The 13,058-nt window shown below is 42.6% G+C and overlaps 1 protein-coding gene across 3 annotated transcripts in view; it reads right to left on the bottom strand.

Annotated features, from left to right (window-relative positions):
• Positions 1 to 13,058, bottom strand: part of LOC122550930 (T-cell-specific surface glycoprotein CD28-like) — a 43,637-nt gene that overhangs the window by 17,968 nt on the left and 12,611 nt on the right. For 2 of the 3 annotated variants that reach the window (XM_043692411.2, XM_043692413.2), the window contains exon 1: positions 7,851 to 8,835. In XM_043692411.2, coding sequence (XP_043548346.2) covers positions 7,851 to 7,905 — 55 coding nt within the window. In that variant the 5' untranslated portion in view covers positions 7,906 to 8,835. Of the gene's footprint in view, positions 1 to 7,850; positions 8,836 to 13,058 lie in introns of those variants that run through there. The other variant, XM_043692412.2, reaches the window with a different exon arrangement.

Below are 13,058 nucleotides of genomic sequence, written 5' to 3'. Positions count from 1 at the left end.
TAAATCTTTTCTGAATCCTCTCCAGCTTAATAATATCCTTCTTATAACAGAACTGGACACAACGCTCCAGAAGAGACCTCACTACCAATTCAGTGCTTTTCAGGTGCAGTCACAGCTGTAACCTGTCAAATGCAGAAGCCACACACTGTTCAATTCATTCATTTTATGAACATTGTTGGCAATGCCAGCTAGTATTGCTACCCAGTGCACCACGAGACCTCAGTTTTCATACCATCGCCAAGTCAAAATAAACCCCATTGAATTAATATAGTTCAACAGACAAGGAAGTTAATACGGGAGAACATGAGAACTGCAGATGCTGGAGATCATAGTCAAAAAATGTGGCGCTGGAAAAGCACAGCTGGTCAGACAGCATCCGAGGAGCAGGAGAGTCGACGCTTCGGGCATAAACCCTTCAAATTCCAATGCAAGCTCTGTGCAGATTGTGGTCGCCTTATCTGAGGATGTTCTGACGATGGAGAGAGTGCAATGAAGGTTTTCCAGACTGATCCCTGGGATGGCAGCACTGATGTATGAAGTGGAAGTGGATCGGTTCAGACTGTATCCACTGGACTTTAGAGGAATGAGGGTTATCTCGAGAAAACCTACAAAATTCTCACAAGACTAGACAGAATAAATGCAGGAAGGATTTTCCTGATGACTTGGGTGTCTCGAACCAGGCGTCACAGGGTACAGGGGAGTAGGCCATTTAAGATTGCAATGAGGAGGAATTTTTTCACCCAGAGAGTGGGGAGCTGTGGAATTCACAACCCCTGAAAGCAGTTGAAGGAGTCAAGAAAAGGTTAGAGATAGTTCTTAAGGGATTAAAGGATCAAAGAGAAAGTAGGAACAGGGGACTGAGTTGGATGATCTGCCGTTATCTTATGGAATGGCAGAGCAGGCTTTAAATGCAGAATAAGCTACTCCTCTTCCTATTTTGGATACTTCTATGTCTGTTTTTAAAGGTGTTCCTCTGATTTATAAGGAGGTCCTGCTTGAGGAACCAAATTCCAAATGCCAATGTTTCAAGGTAACAAAATTCAGCCCCTAGATGTTAATTTATTCTCAACATTTGCAAACTGAGCCAATTGATGGACAATAAATCATTTCCCTAATCCTCGCCTTGTCTCTCTCTCTCCTTTTTTAGCCATGACGTGGGGATGCTTGGTGTTGGACCAGGGTGGAAAGGGTCAAAACTCAAACCACACCAAGTTATAGTCCAATGGGTTTATTTGAAATTGCAAGCTTTTAGAAGTTCTGTTCCTTCCTCAGGCCATGCGATTTTATATAAACCCATTGGACTATAATCTGGTGTCACTTCATTTTTGATCTCCTTTTTAGGGTATTGCAGCGGCTCTGTTGTTCATTTTCTTCTCTTGCAGTCAGACAGTTGCAGTTTTAATTCCCAATCCAAGGACTGGCACTCTAACGCACGGCTGACAGGATGCTGAGCTGTCAGAGGGGGCCAACTTTTGGTTGCAAGTTTGAACTGAGGTTCCAACTGTCCTCCCGGGCTCAAATTGTAAGATCTTCCAATTGCCTGAGCCAATACTGACCCCTCATCAGTAAAGGGCATTACTTATCACATTGCTGCTTGGGAGAGCTTACTGTGTACAAATTGGCTGTTGCATTTGCTACGGGAGAACAGAATTGTTTCACCGGCTGTGGAATGCTTTTGAACATCCTGTGTTTTTGTACGGCTGGATAGAAATGCAAGTCTTCTCTTTCTTGTTAACATCCACCCCCTTGACCAAGTTCTCATTCACCTGCTGACTCCACCTTCAGTGGCTTGGTATCCAATATTGTTTGGTAGCATTGCTGTGAACCACTTTGAGATGTTTTGTTTCGCTATAAGAGCTCGGATGGTATTCCTTTACTGACATTGCCAGTGAAAATGAATCCTCTCTGAATCTTTATTTGATCACAGAATGACTATGATTCAGATGGAAGCCATTCAGCCCATCATGACTGGACCAGCTCCATTATTAATGCCAACCTTTTCCCCAAATCCCTGCACCCCATTACTATCCAAACAAAAAACTGTCTAGTGCCCTCTTCAATGCCCCAATTGAACCTGGCATCAGGCAGTGCCTTCCAGACCCTCACTACTCACTGTGTGAGAACGCTTTTTCTCTCATCACCCTTGCTCCATTTACATATCACTTTAAATCTGTGCTCTTTTGTTTTTGTATCCTTTACAAGTGGAAACAATTCATGCTGTCTACTCAGTCCATCCCACTCATGGTTTTGAAAATCTCTATCAGACCTCCTTTTCACTTCATCCTCTCTAGGGAGAACAATCCCAACTTGTTCAATTGATCTTCATTACTGAAATTTCGAGTCATAGCCCATAAACAGGCCTGCCAGTCCATCGAGTCTGCTCCAGTCAAAAACAACCATCTAAAATTATTCTCATCCTATTTTGGCCCATAGCTGTGTTTGCCTTGGCATTGCGAGTGCAGTGCTATGAGGATTTCTATCTCTACCAGCCCTTAAAGGCAGTGGGTTCCAGATTCTCATTACCCTTACATTCCCCTGTAAACCTCCTGCCCCTTACCTTAAATCTATGTCCCTTAGTCATTGAGGCCTCCAGCAAGGGGAAAGCTTCCTCCTGTCTGCCCTATCTAACCCCCTCATCATCTTAAACATCTCAATCGTGTCTCCCCTCTGCTCCAAGACAATCAAACCCAATCTGTCCAATATCCCCTTGTAACTGAAACTCTCCAGTCCTGACAAATCTCCCTCTCGATAATGAGGTCTCTAGAATGGGGATTCTCCACCTGGGGCCTAACCAACATTTTATACAGTTCCAGCACAACCTTCCTGCTCTTAAACTCTGTGCCTTGGCTAATAAAGGCAGGAATTCCATGTGCCTTCTTAACCACTTTATCAACCTATCCTGCTGCCTTAAGGGACCACTGATCCAAAGTATTTCCCAGGGTCCCAAAGTTCATCATGCATTCCTTTACTTTGTTTGTATTATTCAAGTGCACCATTTCACACTCACCCAGATGAAATTGAATAGATGAGCCCATCTAACCAGCCTGTCTACTATGCTCCTGTAGTCTAAGGCTATCCTGCTCGCTATTTAGACCCTACCAATTTTTGTATCATCTGTGAACTTACTGATGAACCTTGCTACAGTCAAATCTACATTGAATCCCTATAGTGTGGAAACAGGCCCTTCAGCACAGCATGTCCACACCAACCCTCCAAAGAGCAGCCCACCCAGACTGATTCCCCTAATCACTCTACATTTACCCCTGACTAATGCACCTAACCTACACATCCCTCAACACTATGGTCAATTTAACACAGCCAATCCACCTAACCTGCACATCTTTGGTTTGTGGGAAGAAACCAGAGCACCGAAGAAATGTGCAAACCCCACACAGACAGTCGCCCGAGGCTAGAATTAAACCTGGGTCCTTGGTGCTGCGAAGCAGCAGTGCTAACCACTGAGCCACTGCGCCGTATATAAGCCACAAACAGCAAGGGCCCCAAGCCTCAGCCCTGTGGATCTCACTGGCCACAGGCTTTTACTTTCACGACCAGTCTGCCATGTGGAATCTTATCAATAACCTTACTGAAGTCCAAGTAGACCAAATCTCTGCATCTAATCACTTCTTCAAAACATTCCTTCAAGTTGATCTCACATTATCTCTCTTTAGCAAATCCATGCTGACCTTGATTAACCCCTGCCTTGGAAGAGCAGATTAATCCTGTCTCTCAGAATTTCTTTCACAAGTGTCTCCATCACTGAGGTTACACTGACCAGCCTGTAATTTCCTGGTATATGTCTACCTCCCTTCTAAAATAACGATACCACTTTGGCTAACCTGTAGTCCTCTGGCACCTCTCCCGTGATGTGCAGGAGCCAGTGTGGGACACGGGTGGACAAGGTCAGAAATCACATTGCACCAGGTTATAGTCCAACAGGTTTGTTTTAAATCACAAGCATTCGGAGCGCTGCTCCTTCTTCAGATGTCAGCCTATTCAGCCTTTCCCTTAAGCTCAAATCTTCCAACCCCTGGCAAATCCTTGTAAACTTTTTCTGAGCCCTTTCAAGTTGAAAAGCATCTTTCCTACAGCAGGGAGACCAGAACTGAAGGCAGTGTTCCAAAAGTGGCCGAACCAATGTCCTGTCCAATATGCAATCTTTGGTTGGGAGCTGGGAACACTCGAATTGGCATAATAAAGGAAGAGGATGTGGAAAGGATTTTTGAGAATTCCTTCAGGTACTTCAATTTGACTGGTAAAGCTGATGCTGTTTGAGAAAAGCAAATTTAATTGGATGGTTATTTAAATAGAAATGGCGTGGAAGGGTGTTGGGTGAAGGCGCTAGACAATCACGCTCATTTGGATAGCCAGTGCAGGCACGATGGGCTGAATGGTCTCCATCTTGTGCTGTAACACTTCCATGATTCTGTGACCACAAGATGGGGAGTCTAATGAGAGGAAAAGGGGAGAAATTGGTCCCAGTTGCAGAAGAATTGAGAACGTTGGTTCAACAACATTAGCAGGTAAATGGGATCAGTGCAATTTGTTGGTTGGCACAGATCCGGTGGGCCGAAAGGCCTGTTTCTGTGCTCTATGACTCTGACAATAACTTGTGGAAAAAAACCCATTGATGCCCCAGATGGTTAGGATCTGGAACGGACTGCCTGGGAGTGAAACAGAGGTCAATTCAATTAAGAATTTGATCATTAACTCAGAGTACTACAGGGAAAAAGCGAGGGACTGAGACTAGCTGGAGTTGCTCTTCTAGAGACTTCTGGAGATTATTTTGTGAATCGCTGCCATTATTTACAATCTGTGTGTGTTCGGCATTCCTCTAACACTGCCCTGATTTATTGTGCCCAGACTGGCACCTTCAACCGCCAGCGTTTCACCCTTGCCTCATACAGTCCTCTCCCTCCAGACACTCAGAGTTTCTTTCTACCCAAGCACTCTAGAGATTACTCAACTCTGGATATTTGTCATCCTCTAAGTAAATTGACTGTGTTAAAATGCCACCCTACCTACGCACTGAAAGTCTAGTAAATTTTAATTTATTTCCTATTCTCTAGCCGTAGTAAATAAAGGGCAGTGGGGTAAATCTAGACTTGGTGTGGTAACAGCTTTGCTTAACATTTCTTGCCGTTTTGATTTTTGTTCACTTCGATTGAGTTAAATGTAAGAGGGGATATGATAAGGGGCTAGAGGTTGATTGCCACCCATTTTGTACACAATTGTATCAAAGACAAATCTACCCCAGTATTTTATAAACTGTAATCTCAATTGGCCCAAATCTTCTGAAACATTTCTTTGCATTTAGAAAGAAGACTTTACTGCGTTATCTCGCTGGTCTTATTATTTTCATTTTAAATGTATGACATTCCTTATAACATCCATATTATATTAATTCAAATTCAGAAATCACATCTGCCAATTAATAATTTGCGTTATCTGTAAATTTAAATTAGGAATTTAATCTAACCTGGATTGAAATTTGCATTGTTCAAATGCAACTCAATTTTAAATTCAGTGTGAATTTAAATTGTGTGATTTGAAATTTATTGTGTGTCACATGAATTTCAACTGACTTGTATTTCAATTTTCTCTGAATTTGAGTGATTTGAAATTTATTGTACGTAACACAAATTTAAATTGACTTGAAATGCAATTTTCTGTGAATTTAAATTGTTAGAAATTAAGACCAGAAGAGATCGGAGCAGAATTCTGCCATTCGGCCCATCGAGTCTGCTCCTCCATTTGATTACGGCTGATGTGTTTCTCAACCTCATTCTCCTGCCTTCTCAAGGAGATTAAACTGTATATTTGTCATGCTTAACACAAATCTATTTCGGTAAAGTTATTTTTTGAAGGGGTTTGTGAAGCATAAAATATTCCTTGAATTTATATTTTGAGATGTGTAGTATTTTGTGGAAGCACTCAGATGTCTTTCCTCTCTGAATGTTTTCAAAGTCAGGTTTAGACTACTGAGAGATGTTGAACTAGATCACTGAGTCTTATTCTGCTTTTTACTGTTTGGGCTATTTCTCAATAAACCTATTTAACTCAACCACTGTGACTTGTAACTTGTAATTTCTCCAAGTCTTCCACGTTTCAAGCATTTTTAACATTTCTTTATCATCCTCATGGTTGAAATGCCTTGTCCTATTTATCTTTGGAACATCCTCCACTCCTACAAAGCTGCAAAAATCCTCATTACTCCAACTTCAATCTCCTACATGTTCCCATTTCTCCTTTTATGCAGCTAGTTCATGACTGCACCTTCAACAAGCAATATCCCAAACTTTGGAAGTGCTGCCCTAAAGTCCTCTGCCCCTCCAGCTCCCTCTCCATTACAAGACCCTCCTAGCAAATGCTCCTCAATCAAGAATTTGATCACCCTTCCTTCTAGAAAGTATTTTTCTGCGCCTGTCCATCTATTGTTCTCATAGCGCTGTTAAAATTCACCATAGTCCCAGAGACTGTGAGGCTGCTTTCTCATGCGGGAGAGAGAGAGAGAAACAGCTGAGAGTTGGTTTAACCTGAGGGTCACTATGCTGCAGACGAGGGGTGAGATTGAGAAGATGAGATCTTTATGAAAACCTGAGCCGGTGTGGGAAGCTCTTGTAAGGTGTTTGGGACAATTTTAACACCAAATGCGCTCAGTAACTGCAAACTGTTTCTCAGACAAAGCCAGAGGATTTGAATTGGGAATTTGAATCTGGTTAATAAAACTGGAATTCAGAGCTTGTCCTGGTGATAGTGGTTATGAATCAATGATGGTTATAAAAATCCATCTGGCTAATTTAAAGTCCTTTAGTGAAGGAAATCTTCTGTCCTTACATGGTCTGACCTACATGTGACATGAATGTGATTGATAATTAACTTGCCTCTGAACTGGTCTGAGCAAGTCACTCAGTTCAGGGGTAACGGGAGAAAGGCAACAAATACTGATCTTGCCAGCGACACCCCATCTCATGAAAGAATAAAGAGAATTGGTCCTCGTATTTTTTGATCTGAAAAGTTGGTTTTGATCGCAACTCTTCAAATAATGTTAAAAGGGAAACAATAAAAGTTATTTACATCAAGAATTTTCAAAATGTTATATCACTTCAAAGGTTTATGAATTTATTCAAATAAAACAAGGTTAACAAAGTAACAGAAAATACAGTTTGACATTTATGCTATTGTAATTATTTAATGAAATCTTAAAATTCTTCATATTTGCTTAGCTTTTTAATAAAAACAAGATTCCTAGTTTTGTTAATTTGTTCTTGTTAACATTGAATTATTATACCTCAATTTATTCTATGATTTCCTTCACTCAATCAATTTACTCTTGGAGTTTGGTGGCTTATTATGTGGGCGAAATGTATGAGAGTTATTTATTCAGACAGAGCTGAAACATCAAACAGTAGAAAACTTCTCAAAACTTGCTAAGTAGAACTAAGAGAATAATGAGAAATTCCTCATTACACTGCAAAGGAAGACACTTTGAGAGGAAGACATTTAAACTCCCAAGCTCATTCATTTTATGGAAAGGAATTTATGAGTGTCATGCAAATGAATTTCAATAAGGCAACTCTTATTCATTTAACATTGAGGTCTGCTCTGTGGCATAGGAATAGAGGAGTCATTGTTTTTACCCATTCAGCTATCAGTTAGATCCTGACTGACATTCCCACTGTTTGAAAGCTCCTGCTCTCCACTAAGAACCTCGCCTGTTTTGGAAGAGGTGCTAAGTTGGAATCCTGCTGCGCATTGCTAGGGTTAGGTGCCCTCTCAATTCAACTAGAAAACTCAACAGGTCTATCGCAGGTGCATCGCGATGCAAGAAAGCGGGAATATCCTTTTACCTGCCCAGCATGTAAACGCAACCATCAGCGGAAGTGACCACTTGAAGGGATGCATGGTTAATAGAAGGTTTCCTTCTCTTCCAGAGCAATCTGTCAAGTTCGAAGGTGCTTGTCTTCAGACACCGAGACACTGAGAGTGATCAGTTTCAGTATTCGCAAAAGATCTCTTTGTGGTCAGTCATTTCCTTTCCAGGAGAAAAAAAAAATCAGTTGAAAACTAAACAAAAAATGGATATTGTACTCTATGTTAAAATCCGTTGAGAGCAATTATCTGAATTATTTTGAACAGGGATGTAGGAAAAAGGTGCATTAGACAAAAGTGAGGGCTGCAGATGCTGGAAACCAGAGTTTAGATCAGAGTGCTGCTGGAAAAGCACAGCAGCATCCGAGGAGCAGGAAAATCGACATTTTGGGCAAAAGCCCTTCATTCTTGATTTTCCTGCACCTCGGATGCTGCCTGACCTGCTGTGCTTTTCCAACACCACCCTGACCTAAACAGAGAAAGGTGCATTGTCAATGTACACAAGCATATAATTACTGATCTGCACGATGATTATTCTTTCTTGGACCTTAAAGTAGATATAGAGAGGTTGTTTCCCCTTTTGAGAGAATCTAGGACCAGAGGGCATCAGAATAAGGGTTCATCCATTTTTTAGATTAGAATCAGTCTGAACATTATGGCACAGACAGCAGCACAGAGCGGTGCTAATACCCAATACATTAGCTGGGCTGACACCAATTGTTAAAGTTCACTTGAGAATGTAACTTTTAAAAAAAAGTTTTGCAATTTACATATGAAAGAAGTGTAACTAACATGGTCATTCTAACAGATGAGAGACTTAACAAGGTATTTTTCAATATATAATTTCAGTTACATCACACTGTAAACTTTTTCTATAAATTCTGTGTCTTACAATCTTATACTCCACAACCACCTGATGAAGGAGCAGCACTCCGAAAGCTAGTGCTTCCAAGTAAAACTGTTGGACTATAACCTGGTGTTGTGTGATTTTTAACTTCGTCCATTGAAGACAAAGATGAGGAGGAATTTTGTCTCTCAGAACATAGTAAACCTGTGGAATTCCTTACCCCAGAGGGTTGTTAAGGCTGGTTCATAAAACGTAGTTGAGGCTGAGATAGATTTTTAATCAGGAAGAGAATTGAGAATTATGGAAGTAAAGGCAAGAAAGTGGACCAGCCATGATCACATTGAATGACAGAGCACTGTTAATGGGCTGAATGGAGAAAGTGAGGACTGCAGATGCTGGAGATCAGTGTCGAGAGTGTGGTGCTGGAAAAGCACAGCAGGTCAGGCAACATCTGATGAAGGGCTTATGCCCGAAACATCGATTCTCCTGCTCCTCAGATGCTGCCTGACCTGCTGTGCTTTTCCAGCACCACACTCTCGACTCTGATGGGCTGAATGGTCAACTTCTGTTACTGTGTCTTATGGTTTTATTACAGGGGGACAATTCTGACCTGCTTTTATTGTAGAAGGTTAATTTATTAGGATTAATATTTGTTTGATCACATTCAAGGATAGTTAGAATGTATAAAAATACTTTGCTTATTTCTGTCTGGATTATCTTGGTGGATCAGTCTAATGTGTGCATCTATTAGTGGTTTTCTTTTGCAGGCACACAGAGTTCCATTCAGGGGATGCATTGGAGGAGTGAAGTGCCCATGCTGGTCCGTAGGTGGAGGGGATTGAGGGTGGAAGCAAGTGGTGATGGGGTGGAGGGTGGGGTTGTTGGTTGAGATCAGGAGCAGGAGTAGGTCAGGAACGTCAACAGAAGGCCAACCTGGGACTGAATATTCCTAATCCCTGCACAATGCGGCCAGTGGCAGGGTGATTGAGAAAATATGGTGGATCAGAAGTTCGATTTTGAAAGGAGGCTTTGAACAGTGAGATGAGGAGCTCGCTGGGGAGAGGTGACAGACCTATTAACGTGCCATCCTTCCCTAATCTCACCTCATTTGTGTGAAGCCGGGAAGAAGGGCATTTCCTGACAGGGAGGTCAGAGTGGGTAGCTGGCTGCACCAGCCCATCCATAGAGATTGGCATCAGACATGCACCAGCCTTACCCCATCAACATGGCGTAGCTGCAACTCAATGGATGGAGAATACCATTCCCACTTTCAATGCTGCACTTTGTGTACCTATGCCTAGAATTGTCCTGCTGCTGCCAGGGAGAAGCCCACCTCATCAATTGGACCAGGCTGCATCTCAGGGCTCCTCACTTGTTCTTGTAGTGCTGCACCTACTCGGATTCTCACAGCATTTCTACCTTGACCTGTCTTACCTTCTTTGCTGCCTCATTCTACCTCGCTTTTAAAGGTAAGGTAGATACTTTATTTGAAAAATAAAGGAATTGAAGGATATGGTGAAAACACAGGTAAGTGAAGATCAACCATGATCTTATTGAGTGACAGAGCAGGCTCGATGGGCCGGATGGCCTACTCCTATTCCTAGTTCTTATGCAATGTTCTTATTCATAACTAAAAGGCTCAGTGTAGCAAACAAAAACAGAAATTGCTGGAGACACTCAGCAGGTGTGGAGGGAGAAGCAGGGTTAACGTTTAGACTCCAGTGTCTGAGCTTCTCGGAACGTCAGAGCACCCAATTCCAACTGATGTGAGCTGGGTGCAGTAATTACTCACTGACAGTAAATTTGATCAAAAGGCAAAGCGGTTGTTTCCGTTCCCAGAAGCAAATGCCACTTTTTGTGTGTTTGGTCTTTCTCACTTTTGGTGTTGTCAAATGAAAATGAATGTTTTCAGTCAGTAAAGGTTCCAGAATGTGATTAACCAACTGTTTGTTAGGCTTTCCAGCATGTGATGCTTCCATATCGAACTAGGAGAAGATGCCTGCCTGCGCTGGGTTTTGGGAGAAGAGTAGCACTTGTTTAGACACAGTCTGAACATGGTGTGGTGTTAAGGATGGGTGGTCTTTGTTATTTGATTCCGGTAGGGGCAGTATCATTAAGGAAGGTGGTGGCCTAGTGGTGTTAGCACTAAGCTGAGTAAGTGTTCTGGAGATCCTGGGTTCAATTCCCACTGTGGCTGAATTTGAGTTCAATAAAAGTCTGGATTCAGAGTTTAATAATGGCCATTGTCAGGGAGTAATGAGCCTCATTGAACAGCCCACTCACTTCAATGGGAAATGAATGCTGGCCTAACCATGCATGAATAAATAGTTGTTTTTATTCATCCTTAGGATAAAGTTATCACTGGCGGTGCCAGCATTTATAGACCATAGAACATGGAACAATACAGCACAGAACAGGCCCTTCGGCCCACGATGTTGTACCGAACATTTGTCCTAGCTTAACCACCTATCCATGTACCTATCCAATTGCCGCTTAAAGGTCACCAATGATTCTGACTCTGCCACTCCCACAGGCAGCGCATTCCATGCCCCCACCATTCTCTGGTAAAGAACCTACCCCCATACCTTCCACCCTTCACCTTAAATTTATGTCCCCTTGTAACACTCTGTTGTACCCGTGGAAAAAGTCTCTGATTGTCTACTCTATCTATTCCACTGATCATCTTATAAACCTCTATCAAGTCACCCCTCATCCTTCGCCGTTCCAATGAGAAAAGGCCTAGCACTCTCAACCTATCCTCGTACGACCTATTCTCCATTCCAGGCAACATCCTGGTAAATCTCCTCTGCACCCTCTCCAAAGCTTCCACATCTTTCCTAAAGTGAGGCGACCAGAACTGCACACAGTACTCCAAATGTGGCCTTACCAAGGTTCTGTACAGCTGCAACATCACCTCACGACTCTTGAATTCAATCCCTCTGCCAATGAATGCTAATTTCAAACCCTCTGCTAATGAACGCTAAATTCAATCTCTCTGCTAATGAACGCTAATTTATTGCCCATCCCTAAATGTCCCAGAGGGCAGTTAAGAGGGACAGGATGTACATGTATTTGGAAAGACAAGGACTGATTAGAGATAGTCAACGTGGCTTTGTGCGTGGGAAATCGTGTCTCACAAACTTGATTGAGTTTTTTGAGGAAGTAACAAAGAGGATTGATGAAGGCAGAGCGGTAGATGTAATCTATATGGACTTCAGTAAGGCATTCGACAATGTTCCCCATAGGAGACTGATTAGCAAGGTTAGATCTCACGGAATACAGGGAGAACTAGCCATTTGGATACAGAACTGGCTCAAAGGTAGAAGACAGAGGGTGGTGGTGGAGGGTTGTTTATCAGACTGGAGGCCTGTGACCAGTGGAGTGCCACAAAGATCAGTGCTGGGTCCTCTACTTTTTGTCATTTATATAAATGATTTGGATACAAGCATAAGAGGTACAGTTGGTAAGTTGGCAAAATTGGAGCTGTAGTGGACAGCGAAGGGGGTTACCTCAGATTACAACTAGACCTTGACCAGATGGGCCAATGGGCTGAGAAGTGGCAGATAGAGTTTAATTCAGATAAATGGGAGATGCTGCTTTTTGGGAAAGCAAATCTTAGCAGGACTTATACACTTAATGGTAAGGTCCTAGGGAGGGTTGCTGATCAAAGAGACCTTGGTGTGCAGGTTCATAGCTCCTTGAAAGTGGAGTCACAGGTAGATAGGATAGTGAAGTAGGCGTTTGGTATGCTTTCCTTTATTGGTCAGAGTATTGAGTACAGGAGTTGGGAGGTCATGTTGCAGCTGTACAGGAGATTGGTTAGGCCACTGTTGGAATATTGTATGTAATTCTGGTCTCCTTCCTATCGGAAAGAGGTTGTGAAACTTGAAAGGGTTCAGAAAAGATTTACAAGAATGTTGCCAGTGTTGGAGGATCTGAGCTACAGGGAGAGGCTGAACAGGCTGGGGCTGTTTTCCCTGGAACGTCGGAGGCTGAGGGGTGACCTTATAGAGGTTTACAAAATTATGAGGGGCATGGATAGGATAAATCGACAAAGTCTTTTCCCTGGGGTCAGGGAGTCCAGAACTAGAGGGCATAGGTTTAGGGTGAGAGGGGAAAGATATAAAAGGGACCTAAGGGGCAACTTTTTCACACAGAGGGTGGTAGGTGTGTGGAATGAGCTGCCAGAGGAATTGGTGGAGGCTGGTACAATTGCAACATTTAAAAGGCATCTGGATGGGTGTATGAATAGGAAGGGTTTGGAGGGAAATGACCCGGGTGCTGGCAGGTGGGACTAGATATGGTTGGGATATCTGGTCGGCATGGACGGGTTGGACCG

The sequence above is a fragment of the Chiloscyllium plagiosum genome, unplaced genomic scaffold (genome assembly GCF_037043375.1).
Source record: "Chiloscyllium plagiosum isolate Xiang-an unplaced genomic scaffold, Cpla_swu_hap1 HiC_scaffold_6, whole genome shotgun sequence".
Classification (NCBI taxonomy): domain Eukaryota; kingdom Metazoa; phylum Chordata; class Chondrichthyes; order Orectolobiformes; family Hemiscylliidae; genus Chiloscyllium; species Chiloscyllium plagiosum.
The sequence above is the reverse complement of the archived record's forward strand: the minus strand, read 5'-3'. Positions and strand labels throughout refer to the sequence as shown.